At 35.7% G+C, this 24,505-nt stretch overlaps 1 protein-coding gene across 5 annotated transcripts in view; it reads left to right on the top strand.

Moving 5' to 3' along the window:
- Window positions 1-21,681, top strand: part of ZFR (zinc finger RNA binding protein) — a 75,468-nt gene extending 53,787 nt beyond the window's left edge. For all 5 annotated transcript variants that reach the window (XM_089908730.1, XM_022599844.3, XM_089908729.1 and 2 more), the window contains 3 exons: window positions 17,175-17,286; window positions 17,405-17,502; window positions 20,073-21,681. In XM_089908730.1, the coding sequence (XP_089764856.1) occupies window positions 17,175-17,286; window positions 17,405-17,502; window positions 20,073-20,252 (390 nt within the window). In that variant the 3' untranslated portion in view covers window positions 20,253-21,681. The remainder of the gene's footprint in view (window positions 1-17,174; window positions 17,287-17,404; window positions 17,503-20,072) is intronic.
- The last annotated feature ends 2,824 nt before the right edge of the window (window positions 21,682-24,505 follow it).

Genomic DNA, 24,505 nt, shown 5'->3' with positions numbered 1-24,505 from the left:
CATTCAGAAATATAACTGAAACTACTGATTCCAGAGTTGGGTTAGAGAGAGTTGAATAGCCAGGGTTATCTTAATTCTTTTTTTTAACACTGGAGTGGGTCATGCTGTTTACATTGTTTGCATCTTTCTCAACAAAATGCATCTTGGAGCTCTTTGAGAGCTGTATTGACTATATGGTGTTGTCTTTGTATGGACATGCAGTATTTTATTTAACTGGTATCCATTTAATGGACAGTTGCATTGTTTGCAGTCTTTTGCTATTAAATTTTCATTGTATTGTTATCAGGCTTTTATGAGTATTACATACATGTGATAAATGGCTAGGGTCAATTGCTATAGAACTCCAAGGTCAAAGGACATGTGTTGATTGTTACCAGAAAGGTAGATCATTTAAAACTTCCAAAAATCGTTGAACTGATCATTTCCTTCACACCCTCGCTAACTTTGGGATATCATCACGCTTCTTTAACATGATAGGTTAAAAAAAATGGTGTCTCATTTTTGATTTAGATTTCTTTATGTGATTATTGGCATTTGTAATTCTTTTTCTCTTAACTGCCAGTTCCTTTATTATTTGTTTTCTCAATTTATAACTCTATAAAAATTAACTCTTATCTGTATTAAAAAATAATTTTTTCCAGTTGTTCATCTGCTTTTCAACTTAATTTTTGCTGTTTTATAAAAGCTTTAATATCTTTGCAAATTCTAATCCATTAATGTTTTATGACTTAACGGTTTTATTTCTGCTTATAAGATTCTTTCATATTTTAGGTTATAAATTATTCACACATGCTTTCTTCTAGAGCTTTTTTTTCCCCCATCATATTATATTTTCTACAGATGCTTGCTTGCTTGTTTATTTAGTTGTTTAGTCGTAATACATAGCAAACCTCCTGGAAGGATCTATTTCATATTACAACAGTGGTTATCTCTCAGTAGTGAGTAGTGAGATTGGTAGAGATCTGTAATGTTTGGATTTTACTAGGATGAAATATATATTTTATTACTTGTATAATTAAAAATTAATTTAAAAATCATACATGGATTAAAGGTGGATCCAGCTATGTTTTTCCAGACCAATTACCAATTATTCCAGTACCATTTAACATTTTATTTAGTAGTGATGTTTGTTCTCCCAACCCCCACTTTGAAATATCACCATTATCATAAACCAGTGGTTCTCAGCCACCATCAGTTTTGCCCTCTAGGGGACATTTGGCAATGTTTGGGGATAACTTTGGTTGTCAAAACTGGTTATCAGTAGCACTGAGGAAGAGAAACCCTGTCACAAACCAAAGTTCCTTTTTTGCAGGCCTACTTCTGCAGCCCTCTTTCATTGCTCGGTCTTTTCTAGTACCAAACTCTTAATTTTTAAAGCTTCATAGTGTGTTTTAAAATTTTGATAGTCCTCTTCATCAGAAGTCTTCCCTCTTCATTCTCTGCTATTCATTATAAACACCATCTTACACAGAAGATTTTTTGGGGGGTGGTGCTTTTCTCATGCTTCTTTTTCTGAAAGAACTTGACTACCGTTTTGTTCAGTTTCTCCGGTTCTCTTGATGATTTTTAAGTAGCACTGTATTGAATTAATAATTGGTGGAATGTCATCACTTTTATAAGACTGACTCTTCTTTATGGGATGTCCTACTTATTGGAATGAATGTTACACACTTATTTAGATTTGAATGGGTTCTGAGCATAGTTGTTTGTGCCTAGGTATTTATCTTTTAGAGTTTTTTAAAATTCCATTTTCTGGTTATTGTTTATATATGTTAAATATATTAATTTTGTAACCCACCACCTGACTGCATTCCTTTATTTGTAGTAATTTTTTTCATGTGATTCTCTTGGCTTAGAATCATATCTACCAATCTCTTTCCTAATTTAGTTGGTTGATACTCCTAGAATAATTATGGAATAAAAGAAATAATACTTTACATGCATGTTATGTTTTAATTGCTTTGGAAATGTTTCTAGTATGTAAAGTCTGTTAAGCATGGTGGTATAGCCTTTTATTTGAGATCCTTATTTCTTTGTAATGTTAGAAATGTCAACCCTCTCTTAGTTTACTAAGTAATTTTGAATCAGGAATGTAAATTGAACTTTATCGATAATTTTTCAAGGTTTCTTGACATGAATGTATAGTTTTTCTCCTTCACCCTGTTAATATTGTATATTTACAAATATATCTACTGATATTGAGCTACCTTTGCATTCCAGAGATGGATTCTCCTACATTTGAGAATAATCTTAATGAACTGTTAAGTTCTGTTTGCTGATAGTCTATTTAGGAATTTTGCAGTGACATAAAGGAAATTTTTGTGGTTTTATTTTTGTCTTCTTTGTTAGATTTAGGATCAATAATACACTAACTCTATAAGAATAATTGAGAAGCTTTCGTTCTTTCTCTAAACTCTGAAACAGTTTTTAGTAGCATCAGAACTATATGTTTTTTGGGACTTCCCTGGTGATCCAGTGGTAAAGAATACGCCTTACAATGCAGGGGACACAGGTTCAATCTCTGGTCAGGGAACTAAGATCCCACATGCCGCAGGACAACTAAGCCCATGAGCCACAACTACTGAGCTTGCACGCCTCAACTAGAAAGCCCACGTGCCTCAACTAAGACCCAGCACAGCCAAAAAATAAATAAATAAAAAATATATATATATATTGTCTTTTAAAAAACTGTGTTTTTTGATAATTTATAAAATTCATGTGACATCATCAGTCACTTATAAAAGGGGTCACGCTTTCTTGGTTTCTTTTATTGTGATTAATTGGTTTGTTTAGTTTTTCTTTCTCTTGGGGTAATTTTTGGCAACTTATCTTTTCCTAGAAAAATTGACCAATTCAGCCAGATAACTCAGATTTTTAGAGTTTTAAAAATACCTGTAGCATCTTTTTTATTTTAATTCTTTGATTAGACTAGCCAGTAATAGCAGTTGCTATATAAGAACAAAATAGCAAATGGGTGTTCAGTATTTATTTGTGATGAGAATTCACTGAATTCTTAATAGATTTTAAATACAAAAATTTATGAGCATTATATAACTTTAAATTTTTTTAATGTTCAAAAATATAAGCATTATGCATTATCATTTTACTTCCTGATTCCTTCAACTTCAGTCCCTTCAACCCAGGTGGCCTTGAGGCTATTTCTGTTGTAGTAAGTCTAAGCTTCAGTACTTTCGAGACTGAACTCTCAGGCCACTCCTGGGCTACTCTTGGAGTTTGGAAGTCCAACACTACAGATGGCCCTTTGCCTACACCTAACTTTTCCTCTTTATCAGAGCCATAAACTTCAAGGGACCCTCTCTCCTTTGAGGGTGCAGAGATCTAAGAACTGAGTGGAAGAGAGGATGCACAGGTGAAAGGAACTGAGGGAAGATAGGCTATGACAGGGTAATGATGGGAGAATCAGGGAGGGCAAACAAAGCCGCTGGCCGATCTTTGAAATCATGTACATATAACATAAAATACACAAGTATTTTGGTAGGTTAAAGCACACCAAAATGTCAGTATTTTGACATTTAAAAATCTCTCCTAGTATTATATTCTTTAGGCAGTAGTTTATCCAATTTATTATTTTTTTCCTCCCCTCAAAGAGCCAGCTCCTTGGATTTAGCTGCCAGATCTGCCATTTTCCTTCTTAAGTAATTCATTAATTTCTTACTTCATCTCTAATTTTCTATTTTCCTTGGGTTTATTTTTCTTTTACAAACTTCATGAGTTGGATACTTGTTTCATTCACTCACTCTTTAATTATAGAAGTTTTAAAGCTGTAGTTTAAGGCTGGGCATAGGTTTTGGCCATATATACATGTATATATATATGTGTGTGTGTGTGTGTGTGTGTGTGTATAATATTTTTTCTTTTTTTTCTATGCAGTCCGAAATTCATTTTAATATTGTCTTTAAGCCAAGAGTAGTTTTGAGGGAATTTTTAAATTCTACATGACTGAAGAAGAGTTGCTTTTGTTTTTGTAAATAACTTCTAGTTTTTATAGCATATAAAAATAATGCAATAAATATATTCTACTATTTGCAACTTTGGAAATTTAAAGTTTTCTTTGTGGTCTCATATGTACAGTTTTTGTGAAGTGTAGGCACTTAAAAAATGTGTTCTCAGCAAGGTATAGCATTTAATATATACCCCTTAGTTCAACTTCATCAATTCTGTTCATACATTCTATCTCCTTTGCTTCATATTTTTTGTCTACTTTATCTGTCCATGGACTGACAAAGATAAATTAAAGTCTGGTATTTTGTTGTGTTTTCTACAGTTCTTTATTGTTTTGTTGCAGTAGTATTTTGGACATAGACATTTAATACAACTATGTCGTAATTGTGAATTTGAACCTTTTGCCATTATAAAGGCCATTTAATTAATACTTTCTGCTATTAGTTAATAAGCCTTGTCCATTTATTAATATCAAAACTCTAGCTTTGGGCTTCCCTGGTGGCGCAGTGGTTGAGAGTCTGCCTGCCGATGCAGGGGACACAGGTTCATGCCCCAGTCCGGGAAGATCCCACATGCCGCGGAGCGGCTGGGCCCTTGAGCCATGGCCGTTGAGCCTGCGCGTCCAGAGCCTGTGCTCCGCAACGGAAGAGGCCACAACAGTGAGAGGCCCACATACTGCAAAAAAAAAAACCCTCTAGCTTTAAAAAAAAAGAATTATAACTAACTTACAATATTATATTAGTTTCAGGTGTACAACATAGTGATTTGATATTTTTATACATTATGAAATGATTACTGAAATAATGACCAGTTATGATTTGTTACCAAAGTTATTACAGTATTATTGACCATATTCCCTATGTGCACTTACCTCCCCTCTGACTTACTTACCTTAAAGCTGGAAGTTTGTACCTCTAAATCCCCTTCACTTATTTTGTCTGTACCCCCAGCCTCCTAAACTCTAGCTTTTTATATTAACATTTGTCTGGTATGATTCTGTTTGTTTCCTTTGTTTTCTTCTGCCCTTTCCCATAATTCTTATCCTTTTCTTGTTCTTCTTTATGTGTGAATGGGTTTCCCTCTGATTATTTATACAATTAGTTGTTGCCCTATTTACAGTTTTTTGTGGTATTTTCATCTATTTGTTTAACCATTTTAGGTAATGTTTGTTAACCTCTCATCTATAAAAGCTGAGAAAATTATCACTTCTTCGTACTCCTCACATCCTCTTTTGCGTTTTTTGTTATATTTTCTTTTTTTCATTCGTTCCTTTAAGAATGTATTAAAACATGTTTCTTGATTTATGTCTTAATGTATGCTGACTCCACTTAGAAAACAAGGAAAGTTTACACTTAATGCTTTTTTAAACCTTGAAGGTTTAAAAATAACTACATTTACCTTCTGTAGTCATATTCCCTTTGTTTAATGTTCTGTATCTGAATGGTTTGATGCCATCCATTAGATCTTTTACTGGGGCTTCCTCTTTTTATTTCTTGATTGACTGCATTATATCATCATATAGTTTTTATCAAAAAATGTTCTAAGTTTTTAAAATTTCTTTCATGTTTGAGAATCTTTGCCAGTTACCATTACTTTATTGAGAAATATATTGTTAGGTCACAATTTTTCCTCCTCCATTTATTGGTGTTGCTCCATTATCTTCCAGCACTGAGTATTACTAAATCTAAGTCCAGCCTAATTTTTTTGCCTTTACTTTTTCTACAGGCTGCTGAAAAATTCTTTATCCTTGAATTTTAGTAACTTAACCAAATTACGTCTTGGAATCTGTTGTTCAATATCAGCATTTCATTGAAAACTTTGTCCTTTTTGCCCTGCAGATTTGACAAATTATTAATATGATTCTCTATTTTCAGGGGCACCAATTATCCTTATATTGCATTGCCATTGTCCTACGTATCTGTTATCTTTGTGATTGTTTTAATCTTTGTTCTCTTTCCTCTCTTGTCCCCTATTATTGTCTCTTTGGCAGTAATTTAGTTTCCAACTATGTCCTAATCTTCTTTGTTATTTATAATTCATTATTCTATAATAATGTTATTTTGCATTTCAGTTTGCTTAATTAACTCTGCAGTCTTCCTTTTCATCTCAACTTTGAGCTCTTAATTTTATTGGCTTTTTGTATTTATCAAGTTCTCGATTACTCAGAATGTTAGCAGGTTATATCTTCATTTCCTTAAATTAAGATTCTTCCAGAATAGATTATATTTTAATAGATATTTTTTAAAGCACTTTTTGGCTCACAGCAAAACTGAGCAGAAAATACAGAGTTCTCACCTACCCTCCTCCACTATACATACATAGCCTCCCCCTCAATATTTGCACCAGAGTGATACATTTGTTGTAACAAGTGATACTACTTGTTACAAGCAGTGACATACTATTATTGCTCGAAGTCCACATGGCTGGGTTGGGTCTTTGTTGCTGCACGCAGGCTTTCTCTAGTTGTGGCAGGCGGGGGATATTCTTTCTCTAGTTACAGTGCACGGGCTTCTCATTGTGGTGGCTTCTCTTGTTGCAGAGCATGGGCTCTAGGCATGAGGGCTTCAGTAGTTGTGGCACGTGGGCTCAGTAGTTGTGGTGCACGGGCTTAGTTGCTCCTTGGCACGTGGGATCTTTCTGGACCAGGACTCACACCCATGTCCCCTGCATTGGCAGGCGGATTCTTAACCACCGCACCAGCAGGGAAGTCCCAAGAATAGATTTTTCAACTCTATTTTTCATGCTGTGTTCCTCCCAAATGCACAGATGTTGTGTCTGGTTTGTTTCAGTTTTTTCATCTCGTTAGTGCTTAGCATTGTCAGTTCCATTACAAAATCATCCTTTTATGCTGAGACAACCAAACAAGAACTGTCTTTGAATGTATCCACACCTTTTAAAATACTTCTCCTTTTTCTTCCCCCATGAGCTCTGCTTTGAGGATTGCTTATGGAAAGGAGTAGGGTTTGGCTGCATGTAAACCTTGGGCTTTTTTTTGGCCACGTTACATGACTTGCGGGATCTTAGTTCCCCGACCAGGGATTGAACCCAGGCCCCAGCAGTGAACGCACTGAGTCCTAACCACTGGACCACCAGGGAATTCCCAGAGATGGGCTTTGTCTCTCCTGTGTCCTGATTGAATGTGCTGTGATAGTCTGTGAGGTGGATTCCATTGGCACACCTTTATGCTTCAGGTTTCAAACCCAGGATGGCCTCCTAGAGGCTTTGCTTATGCAGAATCTGCTCTGTTTGTTTCCTAAACCTATTTACCATTTCCTTTCAAGAACAATTTCTATTTCCCTGAACCAACAGAGGGTTTTGGGTATGTGAAGCCTCTTTGGGACACTTGTGTTGAGAATTCACAGCCACCTTTGATATTAATTTTCCCCTGCATCTTACTCCTTTGGAAGATCTTACATTATTTATTTTTTTCTTTTATCCACATGTTAGTCAAATGTCTATTTATTATTAGATGTAATTAGATGTGGATAATTGGAATTTTTCTACTCTTCCTTTCCTGTCTTCCACAAAGAGTCTTCAACTTGGTAAATACCATTACAAGCACTTGTCTGTATAAAAGATGTTTTAAGTGATAGAACACTGACATCACAGGGCAAATAACTAACATTCTTTTAGCTTGCAGGAGAATCAGCAAGTTGTACTTGGACTGTATCATCTCACTCACTTTAGCTTAAAAATAATAACTCAGCACTTAGCTACCCCATAACAGAAACCATCTACTTGAGTACATATACATCCCCAAATCACCAAAAGTTGTTAGTAAACTTTTTTTAAGAAGACTTGACAGTTCTGGGACTTCCCTGGTGGTCCAGTGGCTAAGACTTTGTGCTCCCAATGCAGGGGGCCCGGGTTTGATCCCTGCTTAGGGAACAAGATCCCACATGCTGCAACTAGGAGCCCACATGCCGCAACTTAAAAGATCCGGCATGCCTCAACTAAGACCCAGCATAGCCAAATAAATTTAAAAATTTTTTAAAAAAGGACTTCCCTTGTGTCTCACTGGTTAAGAATCCGCCTGCCATCACAGGGTACATGGGTTCGATCCCTGGTCCGGGAAGATCCCACATGCTGCGGAGCAGCTAAACCTGTGTGCCACAACTACTGAAGCCCGCGTGCCTAGAGCCTGTGCTCAACAACAAGAGAAGCCCGTGCTCGCCGCAACTAGAGAAAGGCCATGTGCAGCAATGAACACCCAATGTGGCCAAAAATAAATAAATTAAAAAAAAAAAAAGAAGGCTTGACAGTTTTTATTAAGAATTGTTGAGTATGAAATAAAGTGCTGTGCATCAACATGTGTATGAGTATGAAATAAAGTGCTGTGCATGTGCAAAAATATAACATCCTACACATGGACTTAGGAGTCGGAAATTTGTCATGCATGTATCAGCCTTCACCTGTGTCCACTGGAATACAGAAATGGCTTTTATACAGACAAGTGCTTGTAATGGTATTCATAAAATCCTATTTTAGTAGCATAAACATTTTTATCTGTAAAATTGGAATAATAGTTGTATCTACCACCAAGAGGTGATTATGATTAAAATTGGTTAATGTATGTAAAGGCTTAGAACAGTGCTTAGCATCTAATAAGCACTCACTCAGTAAGTGTTAGTTATATAATGATGAAGAGGCTAACTTCACTACTATTACAATTAGTTGACCAAACTTCCTAGGCTTTGATATTTAGATTGTTTCCAGTGCATTGCAGATAAACAGCTTCACTGAATATTTTTTGTGTTTTCATTAAGTGTAAGAGCCCTATTGTAAATCTTTAGTACTGACATTACTGGGTTCATTAGTATGTGGTTTTGAACTTGCCAACTGTGTGATTTTTTTTTTTTTTAAAGAAGATTTTACAGGTATACACTACCACCAAATGAAAGTACCTGTGTTACCATAATCTCCCAAAGTATTTTTTTATTCATAGCCCTATACCTCTATCAGAACTAGAAACTACTATCCAAGGAAACTAATAATGTTATCTGTCTGGATCAATTGTAAAGGATATTTATTGAAATACAGTTGTCTTTAAAAAAAAAAACAAAAAAACAGGTTTGAGTCAGTAAGACCTGGGTTTAAATCCTAGCCCCTTAAGCTTCTAGTTGTATGACCTTTTAACCTCTTTAAGGTTTTCTGTTTTTTTAATCTTTAAAATTGTGGTATAGTGGCATCTAGTCATGAGAAATTAAATGAAATCATTTATTTAAAAGTGCTTAGCATGGTGCCTGCCCCTTACTAAGCATTGTTCTTCTTACTACTATTAAAGGTGGGAAAGAAAAATATATACACATGAATGTTTTTTTAAGCAAATATTATAATCCTAGGTTTCACATCATTTAATAGGTAATATTTAAGATATTTTCTTTAAATAACTTCAGCCACCAAGATGCTTCACATTGCAACCTAAATAATCATTTTCTTAATTTGATTCTGTTCATCTTTGATGTTGTCCTTTTACTTGTTTCTTTTTTTCCACATCTTTTTTGGAGTATAAATGCTTTACAATGTTGTGTTAGTTTCTACTGTACAATAATGTGAATCAACTATATGTATACGTATATCCCCATATCCCCTCCCTCTTTAGCCTCCCTCCCACCCTCCCTATCCCATCCCTCTAGGTCATCACAAAGCACCAAGCTGATCTCCCTATTCTATGCAGCAGCTTCCCACTAGTCATCCATTTTACATTTGGTAGTGTATATACGTCAGGGCTACTCTCTCACTTCATCCCAGCTTTCCCTTCACCACCCTGTGCCCTCAAGCCTGTTCTCTATGTCTGCGTCTTTATTCCTGCCCTGCCACTAGGTTCATCAGTACTGCTTTTTAAAATTCCATATATATGCATTAGCATACACCGTTTGTTTTTCTCTTTCTGGCTTAACTTCACTCTGTATGACAGATTCTAGGTCCATCCACCTCACTACAAGTAACTCAATTTCTTTTCTTTTTATGGCTGAGTAATACTCCATTGTATGTATGTGCCACGTTCTTTATCCAGTCATCTGTTGATGGACATTTAGGTTGTTTCCATGTCCTGGCTATTGTAAATAGAGCTGCAGTGAACATTGTGGTGCATGTAGGTGGTTGTTGTTGTTTTTAACATCTTTATTGGAGTATAATTGCTTTACGGTGGTGTGTTAGTTTCTGCTTTATAACAAAGTGAATCAGTTATACACCTACGTGTATCCCCATATCTCCTCCCTCTTGCGTCTCCCTCCCACCCTCCCTATCCCACCCCTCTAGGTGGTCACAGAGTACCGAGCTGATCTCCCTATGCTATGTGGCTGCTTCCTACTAGCTGTCTCTTTTACATTTGGCAGTATATAAGTCCATGCCACTCTCTCACTTCGTACCATCTTACCCTTCCCCCTCCCTGTGTCCTCAAGTGCATTCTCTACATCTGCGTCTTTATTCCTGTCCTGCCCCTAGGTTCTTCATAACTATTTTTTTTAGATTCCATATATATGTGTTAGCATACGGTATTTGTTTTTCTCTTTCTGACTTGACTTCACTCTGTATGACAGACTCTAGGTCCATCCACCTCACTAAAAATAACTCAGTTTCGTTTCTTTTTATGGCTAATATTCCATTGTATATATATGCCACATTCTTTATCCAGTCATCTGTTGATGGACATTTACGTTGGTTCCATGTCCTGGCTATTGTAAATAGAGCTGCAGTGAACATTGTGCTACATGACTCTTTTTGAATTATGGTTTTCTCAGGGTATATGCCCAGTAGTGGGATTGCTGGGTTGTATGGTAGTTTTAGTTTTTTAAGGAACCTCCATACTGTTCTCCATAGTGGCTGTATCAATTTACATTCCCACCAGCAGTGCAAGAGGGTTCCCTTTTCTCCACACCCTCTCCAGCATTTATTGTTTGTAGATTTTTTGATGATGGCCATTCTGACTGGTGTTAGGTGATACCTCATGGTACTTTTGATTTGCATTTCTCTAATGATTAGTGATGTTGAGCATCTTTTCATGCGTTTGTTGGCCATCTGTATGTCTTCTTTGTAGAAATGTCTGTTTAGATATTCTGCCCATTTTTGGACTGGGTTGTTTGTTTTTGTGCTATTGAGCTGCATGAGCTGTTTATATATTTTGGAGATTAATCCTTTGTCAGTTGCTTCATTTGCAACTATTTTCTCCCATTCTGACGATTGTCTTTTCATCTTGTTTATGGTTCCCTTTGCTGTACAAAAGCTTTTAAGTTTCATTAGGTCCCATTTGCTTATTTTTGTTTTTATTTCCATTTCTCTAGGAGGTGAGTCAAAAAGGATCTTGCTGTGATTTATGTCATAGAGTGTTCTGCCTATGTTTTCCTCTAAGAGTTTGATAGTGTCTGGACTTATATTAAGGTCTTTAATCCATTTTGAGTTTATTTTTGTGTATGGTGCTAGGGAGTGTTCTAATTCCATACTTTTACATGTACCTGTCCAGTTTTCCCAGCACCACTTATTGAAGAGGCTGTCTTTTCTCCACTGTATATTCTTGCCTCCTTTATCAAAGATGAGGTGACCATCTGTGCGTGGGTTTATCTCTGGGCTTTCTATCTTGTTCCATTGATTTAGATATTTTTTTGTGTGCCAGTACCACACTGTCTTGATTACTGTAGCTTTGTAGTATAGTCTGAAGTCGGGGAGCCTGATTCCTCCATGTCCATTTTTATTTCTCGAGATTGCTTTGACTCTTCGGGTTCTCTTGTGTTTCCATGCAAATTGTAAAATTTCTTATTCTAGTTCTGTGAAAAATGCTGTTGGTAGTTTGATAGGGATTACATTGAACCTGTAGGTTGTTTTGGGTAGTATAGTCATTTCCACAATATAGGTTCTTCCTGTCCAGGAGCATGGAATATCTCTCCATCAATTTATGTTATCTTTGATTTCTTTCATCAGTGTTTTATAGTTTTCTGAGTACAGGTCTTTTGCCTCCTTAAGTAGGTTTATACCTAGGTATTTTATTCTTTTTGTTGCGATGGTAAATGGGATTGTTTCCTTAATTTCTCTTTCTGATCTTCCGTTGTTAGTGTATAAGAATTCAAGAGATTGCTGTGCATTACTTTTGTATCCTGCAACCTTACCAAATTCATTGATTAGTTCTAGTAGTTTTCTAGTGGCATCTTTAGGATTTTCTATGTATAGTGTCATGTCATCGGCAAACTGTGACAGTTTTACTTCTTCTTTTCCAGTTTGTATTCCTTTTATTTCTTTTTCTTCTCTGATTGCTGTGGCTAGGACTTCCAATACTATATTGAATAAGAGTGGTGAGAGTGGACATCGTTGTCTTGTTCCTGATCTTAGAGGAAATGCTTTCAGGTTTTCACCACTGATAACGATGTTTACTGTGGGTTTGTAGTATATGGCCTTTATTATGTTGAGGTAGGTTCCCTCTGTGCCCACTTTCTGGAAAGTTTTCATCATAAATGGGTGTTGAATTTTTTCAAAAGCTTTTTCTGAATCTGTTGAGATGATCATATGGTTTTTATTCCTTATTTTGTTAATATGGTGTATCACATTGATTGTTTTGCCTATATTGAAGATTCCTTGCATCCCTGGGATAAATCCCACGTGATCATGGTGTATGATCCTTTTAATGTGTTGCTGGATTCTGTTTGCTAGTATTTGTTGAGGTTTTTCGCGTCTGTGTTCATCAGTGATTTTGGTCTATAATTTTCTTTTTTTGTGACCTCTTTGTCTGGTTTTGATATCAGGGTGGTGGTGGCCTTGTAGAATGAGTTTGTAATTTTTTGGAAGAGCTTGAGAAGGATAGGTGTTAACTCTTCTATAAATGTTTGATAGCGTTCGCCTGTGAAGCCATCTGGTCCTGGACTTTCGTTTGTTGGAAGATTTTTAATTACAGTTTCAATTTCATTACCTGTGATTGGCCAGTTTATGTTTTCGAATTCTTCCTGGTTCAGTCTTGGAAGGTTCTACTTTTCCAAGGATTTGTCCATTTCTTTTCAGGTTGTCCATTTTATTGGCATATAGTTGCTTGTAGTAGTGTCTTAACGATCTTTTGTATTTCTGCAGTGTCAGTTGTGATCTCTCCTTTTTCATTTCTTTTTTTTTGTGGTACATGGGCCTCTCACCGTTGTGGCCTCTCCTGTTGCGGAGCGCAGGCTCTGGACGCGCAGGCTCAGCGGCCATGGCTCACGGGCCCAGCTGCTCCGCAGCATGTGGGATCTTCCCAGACCGGGTCACGAACCCGTGTCCCCTGCATCAGCAGGCGGACTCTCAACCACTGCACCACCAGGGAAGCCCTCCCTTGCTGCTTTTAATATTTTTTCTTTGTATTTAATTTTTGATAGTTTGATTAATGTGTCTAGGCATGTTTCTCTTTGGGCTTATCCTGTATGGGACTCTGTCCTTCCTGGACTTGATTGACTATTTCCTTTCCCATGTTAGGGAAGTTTTTTACTATAATCTCTTCAAATATTTTCTCAGACCTTTTCTTTTTCTCTTCTTCTTTGGGACCCCTCTAATTCAAATGTTGGTGTGTTTAATGTTGTCCCAGAGGTCTCTGAGAATGTCCTCAATTCCTTTCATTCTTTTTTCTTTATTCTCCCTCACAGTTATTTCCACCATTTTATCTTCCAGCTCACTTATCCGTTCTTCTGCCTCAGTTATTCCTTTTAGAGTATTTTAAATTTCATTTATTGTGTTTTTCATCACTGTTTGTTTGCTCTTTAGTTCTTCTAGATCCTTGTTAAATGTTTCTTGTATTTCCTCCATTCTTTTTCCGAGATTTTGGGTCATCTTTACTATCATTACTCTGAATTCTTTTTCAGTTAGGTTGCCTATTTTGTCTTTATTTATTTGGTCTTGTAGGTTTTTACCTTGCTCCTTCATCTGTAACACATCTTTTTGTCGTTTCGTTTTTTGGGTTTTTTTTGTTTTTGATGGGTTGGGCTGTATTCCTGTCTTACTGGTTATTTGGCCTGAGGTGTCCAGCATTGGAGTTTGCAGGCCGTTGGATAGAGCGGGGGTCTTCCTGCTGAGATGAGTACCTCTGGGAGGCCTCACTCGGATTAATATTCCCTGGGGTCTGAGGTTCTCTGTTAGTCCAGCGGGTTGGACTTGGAGGTCCCACCGCAGGAGCTCGGGCCCGACCTCCAGGCTGAGAACCAAGATCCCACAAGCTGAGTAGCATGCCAAAAAAGAAAGAAAGGGAGGGAAGGAGGGAGAGAGAAGCAATACAATAACAAAGAATAAAAAACAGAATCAGAAAGATAAAAAAAAATTAGGAAAAATAAAAATATAATTGAAGCAACCAGTTGCTGGGTGTTCCTCCCGCTCCCTTAGGTGTCTGTGGTCCCTCACAGGTGCCTGTTAGGTGCCCTAGTTTTCTGTCCTTTTACTTTTGAATGCGTACATTTCAGAGTATATCAACCTCTTGTGTTCTACTTTTGTTGCTTTCTTAACTGTAGACCTCTGCTTGGAGAACAACCATGTTCTATAGAAAATTAACATTTTTTAATTGCTTCCTTCAGAGCAAACGATGTCAAGGCAGATAGTTGACTTAGTTTTATTGTGTGATTAAATATACGGACTTTCTGTATTCCATAAATCATTCATTTCTTTCTTGGTTTTTAGTTAGTTTCTACCTTAATATATAAGTTTAAATTACAAATTCCCACTTCTAAGGTCAGTCAGTAAGCAGATTTTGAAAAAGCTTTGAATTACTTGTAACATTTTATATCTTGGCATAGCTATATTATAGCTGATTATTTAATACTTATTTTTCTCTTAACATTCTCTAAAAGTACTTATTATAAATTTGAAGTATTTTGGGAAAGTTGCATATTTTAGGACATCAATTTTGTATTTTAGTAACTTGTTAATTATAAGCCTTGATTTCTTTTATTAGCAGGATTATTTTCATATTTCTTTCCAAAAGTATTCTGTTTCATAAACATTTATTGAGTGTTTGTTTATTTACTTACTTCATTGCTGTGCACAGGCTTCTCATTGCGTTGGCTTCTCTTGTTGCAGAGCACAGGCTCTAGGCATGCGGGCTTCAGTAATTGTGGCACGCGGGCTCAGTAGTTGTGGCTCGCGGGCTCTAGAGCACAGACTCAGTAGTTGTGGCACATGGGCTTAGTTGCTCCGTGGCCTGTGGGATCTTCCCGGACCAGGGCTCGAACCCGTGTCCCCTGCATTGGCAGGCGGGTTCTTAACCACTGTGCCACCAGGGAAGTCCTATTGAGTATTTTCTACATACTGGCCACTTAGGTTAGGCAGAGGGGTTCAAAATAAATGACATCTGGGGGACTTCTCTGGTGGTCCTGTGGTAATGAATCCACCTTCCAATGCAGGGGACGCAGGTTTGACCCCTGGTTGGGGAACTAAGATCCCACATGCCACGGGGCAACTAAGCCCGGCACCACAACTACTGAGTTCGTGCACCTCAACGAGAGAGCCCGCGTGCCGCAGACTACAGAGCCCACGCACTCTGGAGCCGCCTGCCCTGGAGCCTGTGCTCCACAACTAGAGGAAAACCCGCACGCCACAATGAAGAGCCTGCACCCAGATGAAAGACCCCATGTGCCTCAACGCAGACCCCACGTGCCGCAACTAAGACCTGACGAAGCCAAAAAAATAAAGTAAAATTTTTAAAAATCCAAAATAAATGACACTTGAAAGTCCTTTAATCTTCAAAGATTTCAGTCTTTTGGACATCTTGAAATAATACTTGTCTGGAAAGGAAAGGTGTTTATTCTACATTCATAGAGTTGTCTAGATAAGTGAAGCTGATTCCTTAAAATACTAAAATTTTTAAATGAAAATCCTTAAAAATTGTCTTGAACATCTTACTGCATTCTTCAGTTGAATAAACTGAACCATCTTAATTTTTTTGTTGTAATTTACATTTATCATTATTAACATTCATTATTCTCAGATTTTTTTAACTTCTTGCTTCCAGCTATCATTTTTTATAGCTCTTAATGTGCACTATCTTTTAATTCACATCTCTCTTACAATTTATTCCTAATTTGTTTGGGACTGAAGCCTCCAAATGTCCAGCCTTTTAAGAATTATTCTAACTTTAGAGATCTTAGTAATGGCCTCGGGGTGAATAGGTGGATGTAGTTTTTACCTCTGATTAAATTTGAGTTTTTTAAGTATATAGCTAAAAATGGATTCTCGCTAAGGTATTTTCAGTTTCAGTATCATTTTAAGGATTTCATTCTTGTTTGCAATCTATTTAATTTCTTTGAAGTGTTATTGGTGGTTTTATTTATCATTTAAGTAAAAGCTACAACTTGGACAAACCTTAAACATTATGCTAAGTGAAAGAAACCAACCAGATACAAAAAGTCACATATGGTTCTTTATATGAAGTATCTAGAAGAGGCAAATCTATAGAAATAGAAAGTGGTTTAGTGGTTGCCAGGGGATGGAAGAAAGGGAGGATGGAGAATGACTGCTAATAGGTATGGAGTTATTTTGGGGGGTGATGAAAATGTTCTGGAATTAGAGAGTGGTTATGGTTGAACAACTTTGTAAATGTACTAAAAACCACTGAGTGGTACATTATATCTCAATTTTTAAACTCTAAGTGGAAACAAATTTTTTAATAGACCCTTCAAAACACTTTCTGGATCTAAATCTGTACTTTTTCTTTTATTCATTGGTTTAGATTTTGAGTCTCTCAAATGTAATTTATAGTGAAAGCATAAGTTGTGTTTTCCTTAAGGATAATAGAAGTACAGTTGTATGGTAAATGAAAATTAGATAATTGTTCGTAAAGAAAACAAAAGTCTTCTTAGTAGAATACTGTCTTGCTCTAACGACTTAGTATCATCAGTATGTAGGTGTTAAAGAACATATGTATGTGAGTCCTAAATATCGAAAGAATTTTAAGGACTGTCATATTTTAATAGGAAAGGATAACAACTAAAAATAACCAAAAACCTATTAATCTATTTTTCATTTAGCATAAATTATAAAATATTTTTAAGATGTCAGTTTTATAGTCTTATTATTTTTGTGTTCATTACTTAATATTTTGAGTGTTTTTATACTATATGTAATTTTTTTCTAATTTTGTGACTCGGTCTATGTAACTTTTTCAGTCTTTAAATTTTTTATTGACAGTTTTGCAGGTAGTTTGTCATTCTGGTATTTGAAAATGAATAATTCCTTTGGGCTGTAAGCTGTTAAGCACATTTTTATTTTTTTGTTTTTAGGCTATGGAGTTACTAGTAGAGAAAGCAATCAGTAGTGCTTCTAGTCCTCAGAGTCCTGGAGATGCACTGAGAAGAGTGTTTGAGTGCATTTCTTCAGGGATTATTCTTAAAGGTAAGTTTTACTTCATTTTTAATGTTTGTTTTTGTGTTTGATGGTTGAATGAGAACTCTTCTTTATTTTACAAATGGATGATGGTAATGCTTTTTTCTCCCTACGGTGATTGCTGTAGGTAGTCCTGGACTTCTGGATCCTTGTGAGAAGGATCCCTTTGATACCTTGGCAACAATGACTGACCAGCAGCGTGAAGACATCACATCCAGTGCACAGGTACCAGTGTGTTCCCAATCCCAAAGCTTTGTTCTATCACTGCCCTTAAAGTTTTGGTTTTTTATAATTGTCCTTTAGAAAAAATCACTGTAAGTAAACCCTTAGAGAGGATATAAGGTATCCTTAGAGAGGATATAAGGATATCAAGGTCAGTAGAGAAGCTATTTATGTCCTCTGTATGTACAGAAGTGATATGTTGTATGGTTTATGGAAATTTTTGTTATGATTTAGCCTTTCCTGCCACTGAAAAAGCCAGCGAATGTGGTAATTAAAAGTGTGGGCCCTGAAGTCAAGACTCCCTGAGTTTGAATAGCAGCTCTGCCCGCTCATCTGTAAGGGATAAGAGCAGTGTCTGTCTCAAATAGGATTGTTGGGAAGATTAAATAAGTTAATATTTCAGTCAGTCTAAAACTGCTGTTGCTTTCTTTTTTTGAGTCCAGAAGTGTACGAAGAGGAGAATAAGGTTAATCCGCCCCCTCAAAAAAGGAATTAAGTAAACCTTGTCTCCTTTGATATTGTTTAAAAATTCCAAGATGACTTTTTATGGGAATAATTTCATTATCCTCAAATTTTGTTTGCTGCTAAATAATTTACAGTTACACAGTAGAAATCTCTCCTCTTGTTAGAATTTAGGAATATATATCAATCACATGCAGAACAAGAGCTTACAGTGTGCACTCCATCCTCAGATGCTATTTTAGTTTTCCTTACTGGAGTACTCTTCTATTTAGAAACTCCTAGTATTAGAAAAAGCTGATGATCAGTAGCAATATGTCTGTGGTAGAAGTGTATTACTATTCCTTATTATACACCAGATATCTTTGGGTATTTTCTTTTAATACAGAAGAAAACATTATTCTGTTTATCTTTGGGAAGGACCTTTTGTAAGTATCTCTAAATAAAGAATCAGTATTCTGTTATGATAAATGTTCCTAGTTTCACTTCAGAAAGTTAACAGCCTTATAACTTAGATGAGATAGAGAAGTACCCAGTACTGCCAAAGATCCAGAACTGCAGGCTTACACAGAATGCTGTATCAAGTCCCAACCAAGATGATTTGGGGACTTTTCAAGGTTTGAAAAGCCAATCAATGTATGAGGAGACTTCTAAGGAACTAGAATCATCTAATCTGGAAAAAAGTTTTAGAACAGTAAATTCTCACTTGGATGATTGTAGTCAATAACTGTATCTCAGCTGAAGAAAATGAACAGGGATTAAAAATAGTCTGAATAGCAGCCACTGTGGAAAACAGTTCGGCACTTCCTCAATAAGTTAAACATAGAGTTACCATATGACTCAGCAGTTTGACTCCTAAGTATATTCAAAGAACTGCAAATATATGTTCATTAAAAAGTTATACACAAAAAATAAAAAATAATTTTTTTTCATTCATGCATAAGTATTCGTAGAAGCATTGTGCATAATTGCCAAAAAGTGGAAACATCCCAAGTGTATATCAGTTGATGGATAGGTGGATAAACAAATGCGGTATATTCATACAGTGGAAAATTACTCAGCCATTAAGAGGAATGAAGTGCTGATACATAATATAATGTAGATGAATCTTGAAAACCTTAATATAAGTAAAAGAAGCCAGACACAAAAAGTCATATTGTATGATTTCATTTATATGAAATGTCCATAGTAGACAAATCTATCAAGATAGAAAAGTAGATTAGTGGTTGTGAGGGCCTCAGGGTAGAGGAATTGAGGAATGACTGCTGTTGGGCCATGGGGTTTTTTTATGGGTGAGAGGTGGTGATGAAAATGTTCTGGAATTAGAGAGTGGTTATGGTTGAAAAACTTTGTAAGTATACTAAAAAAACCCACTGAATTGTACACTTTAAGAGGACAAATTTTATATGTGAATTATATCAAGAAATAGTCTAAACAGTTATATTGAAGGTTTAACTGTAGTGAAAATTGCCATTTGATCAAATGACTGTAAAATTTCCTTATATTAGTTTAAAGGGTATATATCCCCCAGAAAACTGGGGAATTATGTCTCAAATACCTTGTGACACATAGGTCTTGTGACATTGATGCCTAACATATTCCCCCTGTATACATAGCCACATAGTGAAAAATCTTTTTTTAGTTCATGAAGTAACAAGTTGTAGAAGTATAATCCTCATTTTGTAAACCTGGGGGGAGGTGTGTGTGAGCGCGCACACGTGTACCCCATGCCTGAGCCTGTGTACGTGGGCATCCACAGGAAAAGTGGGAAGATGAGTGAATATGAACCAAAGAGATGTTCATTCAATAAGTGAGACACTTTTTCTTTTGCTGTATATTGTTTTAGGATTTTTTTAATGAACATTATACTAATTTTTTTTAAGAATTATTTTTTTAACTTGTGCTTTAAAAAACAAAACAGCATGTACACATTAAAGCCTGAAAATAAAAACATCAGAACATATGGAGTATTTCATTTGTGAAATTTAATATCGTTCAAGATGTTTCTTTCATTAAACATGCTTTTTTATATTGTCATTTGGGGCTATAAATCTAATAAGAATTAATACTGGTTTTTTAAATTAACTAAATTCTGACTCTTTTTGTTGTTGTAGTTTGCATTGAGACTCCTTGCATTCCGCCAGATACACAAAGTTCTGGGCATGGATCCACTACCCCAAATGAGCCAACGTTTTAACATCCACAACAACAGGAAACGCAGAAGGGATAGTGATGGAGTTGATGGATTTGAAGCTGAGGGGAAAAAAGACAAAAAGGATTATGATAACTTTTAAAAAGTTTCTGTAAAATCTGCAGTGTTAAAAGGCAACAGGTGCCCATTTGTTGGCTGTTTTTCATTCATAATGATGTCTACTTTGAAAAAATTATCAAGAATTTAAAGAATTTCATGGAAGAACCAAGTTTTTCTATGATATTAAAATCTTTTAATGTACAGTGTTAGGTATTATATGAATGGAAAGACACCCCCCCAAAATTGTGCTCCAACTAGGGGAAAAACAATTGTTCTGATTTTTTTCCCCATTATTTTTGGTTTTATTTACTGGTTGCCCTAGCTCCCCCTATATTTGTGTCTTTTATTAACTAGTCCTATTAAATCTTTACTATATTTAATGCAGTATTTGTGCTCAGTTGCTATGTGTATTTTGATATTTTTATTTAGAGGTTTTGTTTGCTGTTTGATACTAGTTGTTACTTTGTGTTACAGATATCCTTTACCCTCTCAATATTTTACAGCAGTACGTTTTTTTGTAACGTGAGACTGCAGAATTTCTTCCTTTTGTTATTCTTTATGTGATAGATTACAACACAAAAAAGTTATCCTGCCATTTAAGTGCTCAGAACTCAATGTTTCTGCAGATCTTGTGGCATTTGTCTCTCTAGTGTGATATATAAAGGTGTAATTAAGACAGATTTCTGTTAATCTAATCAAGTTTGCTGTTAGTTGTGCATTAGCAGTATAAAAGCTAATATATACTATATGGTCTTGCGACAGTTTTAAAGCCTCTGCATAATTGATAATAAAAATGCATGACATTTTTGTTTTTAATACTTTTAAAATTATAATTTTAGGTTTGACACGTAGATCTTTGTACAGTTGACTTTTTGACATAGCAAGGCCAAAAATAACTTTCTGAATATTTTTTTTTCTGCATAAGTGGAAAGGGCATTTTTCATATATAAGTGGGCTAACCAATATTTTCAAAAGGAACTGTATCATTGTGCAACTAACAACAGTAACTAGCCCTTAATTATGAAGACAGTTCATTATTGGTGTGTGTGAGATTACTCTAGCGACTATTACAGTATAATAGTTGAATTATCCCTCCCCCCTGTCCCCACACCCCATCACCCAAATAATTTACAGTTCTATTAACAGTGAGGTTGATAGAGTATTACTGATTTTTAAAAATTAAGGTTATCTAAGGAAAAAAAACAGAAAATTATTTGGTGTGGCCATCTTACCTGCTTATGTGTCCTACAAAAAGCTAAATATTCTAGCAGTGGTGTAATGAAAAGTTACATCTTACTGTTGATATATGTATGCTCTGGTACACAAATGTCATTTTGTCACAGCACTACAGTGAAATACACAAATAAAAACTTAAATTCATATAATGACTTAACTGTATTATATGTTAGAATTGACATAAATACTTCTGCTTTGAAATGACGTATGCTTCAGTAAAACCATATTCAAATTTATTGGCTACTTACATCTTGTTATTTCTGACAAATGATGTTTCATGGGCGCATAATTTCCAGAAAATTGTGTAATTCAATACCATATTCCTTCAATTTCTTTCTTGGGTCAGAATCTTCCCCCAGGCTCTTAGAGGACCAGGAGACTGTAGGAGACAACCGCTGGGGAAGTAGCACGGGAGACTCTGTTTTTTCTCCCAAATTTTGTCACATACTATCTTTGTAACTCGAGCAAGCATCTTTTCTTTCTTTTTTTTTTTTTTAATCTTTCCGGGTCTCATTTTAGTCACCCAGTAAAAACAAATTTGGAATTTTGTTTCTCACAGTTTTCTTACTTAAGAGAGAAGAAAAGAACTGACATTTATCACTCACTAATGACAGACACCATGCTAGGTCTTTCACACGTTTTCCTGTTTAAAACTATCATAACAAATTAAGAATAAGTGAAGGTGCTGTATTTCTTATTTTTTAGGTGAAGAAACTAAAGCCCAGAGTGGCTAATTAAAGTTAGTACATCAATTTAGTGACAGAGTTGAAATTGAAAGTCAGGTATCAAAGTTTATGCTCAGCACTTTGCCAGCCTGCTCCCTTCATCTTGCAATTAATTATGTTCTAAAAATGTTCTCAGCCCAAGTTCCAAATTTTTGCATTTAGTTTCAGGTGTCTTCATCCAGATATACAAGTGGTGCCACTTAATTTTTTTTACGAAGATAATTATTTCAGTATTATTTATTTTTTGCATGGCTTAATGGTTTTCACAGCTGTAGCTAGATTCACATTAACCATCTTATATGAAATAAAGTTGACTTGAGTATTTGTTAATATCTCTTCTGCTTTGACAGTTTTTAAAGAAAATTATAAACTTTCTAGTCAAAAGAAGCATTGGTTATCATGCTAATGCGTTCTTGAACCAGTTGTTTCGGCAACTAATTTACTTATCAGTTTTCTCTGCATCTCAAACTAGCTCTCCTTGTTATTATAGTGCATGCTTATGTTTCAGTAATGATAACCCAGATAAAACAAATTAATTCAACCATCCCACAATTACATGATGCATTACAAATTGGATTTTTGTCTTCACCACTATTGTTTCTTCTATTTCTTTAAATAAGCTAGTATTAAAAATGAAAACTTCACCTCTATACAAAATGATTGTTCCCTTTCTTGTCCAATATCTGTCCTCAAGATTGAGGAGTATCAATGAAAAGGGTGGAGTGAAACTGAGTGAGGCCCTATAGGGCTCCCGGGCATGGAGGCCCTTTTGTCCCCCATTTTCTGTAGTCAAGACTCCAGCCTCCATGACCTTCCCTAAGTTCCAAAGGGCAAATTCAAACAGAGAAATGTAGTTTTCTTCAAGGTCAGGAGCCCACTGTGTCCCCCTTTGCCTGGCAAAGAAATAAAGCTATCCTTTTCTACTTCATCCAAAAAAAAAAAAAAAAAAAGGAAAAGGAAACTTGCATAAACAGCATAAGAAAGGATCTCTGATTATTTTAAGTCAACAGTATTTTAAATAATTTTTTTTGCTTATTGACAAAGCATCAAATCTTTTGCATGGTTATGCTATTATGTTGTCAGTATATGTTGTGAATTTAAGTTATAAACAGTTACTTTAATGGAGTCACCATCTTTTGTACTGAATTTGGCAGAGCTAACTTAAAATTTTTTTCCCAATAAAGGGCAAATTTTATAGTGTCATAGATAATATTCATAGCAGTGATCTCAAATTTGTTCATGAGAGTCATGTGGGGACCATTCTAGAAATTAAGATTCCTAAACCCTAATTCCAGAAATTCTAAGGAGGGCCAGAATAAGCCTGAGAATGTGCATTCTAAGATGGACTTTCTCTTAGTTTGAACGGATTGTTCATAACATGTTACAAAAGTCAAAAATTGTAAAGGGGTTTACGGCATAAAATACCTTCTACCTCCCCCTGTTTTCCCATTACGTGGTTCCCCTTTCCAGAGGCAGTGTTACCCATTTGTATATCCTTCCACACGTGGTCTGTGCACATGTCAGCATCAACATGTGCTCCCCTTTGTCTTTATACAAATGGCTGGATACTGCGTACATTGTTCTGAACCTTGCCTTTTCTCATTTAATGTATCTTGGAGTCTTGGAGGTTGTTCTGTATCAGTACACATAGGGAAACTGCATTTTTAACAAGCACTGTAGGATCATCCCAAATCAATTTTTTTCTTCAATTATAGGTGGTTCTGATGCAAGTTGTACATGGATCATGCTTTAATAAACATGCTTTACAGTTCAGAATTATATTTTAAGTTTAGTATTAAATGTATTTTATGATCAGCTATACAATATGGCAATAAGTTTATTGCAGTATTTAGCAAATCATAATATCCCTATTCCCTAAGCAATTTTATTGATTAGTTGTTTAGGTAATTTTAGTAAGCTATAGTCTAGTTAATTTTAGTCCTCCTTTATCTTTTTTATTTTCATAGTAATCTTTATTCATTCACACATTTGATAAAAATGTCACAGGCAGGCGTGAAATCATTACAATGACACAAGTACAGACCAACCCCAAGTGCAGAGTCAAATGGCCAAAAAGCACATGAGCAGCGCACAGCTCCATAACGTGTGTACTCACACTGCTCTCCCCACACCACCCACGTCCCAGCAGTCACAGGCGCTACGTTCCGTTAGTCCTCCTTTATCTTGCTTAGTGTAATAATAGTAGATGTAAAATAAAATCTGCAAAGAGGAAACAATTCTGTAACTAAATTAAAACTTTGAGTAATATTTTTGAACAATGCTTAAACTGGTTCCATGTTAAATACAGAGCTACTCTGTTCACTTTAATATAGTA

Source organism: Delphinapterus leucas, chromosome 3, assembly GCF_059928025.1.
Source record: "Delphinapterus leucas isolate spDelLeu-1000000601 "Yukka" chromosome 3, BTC_Dleu_Yukka2, whole genome shotgun sequence".
Lineage (NCBI taxonomy): Eukaryota > Metazoa > Chordata > Mammalia > Artiodactyla > Monodontidae > Delphinapterus > Delphinapterus leucas.
Note: the sequence above shows the minus strand (reverse complement) of the source record. Positions and strands in the feature narration are given on the sequence as shown.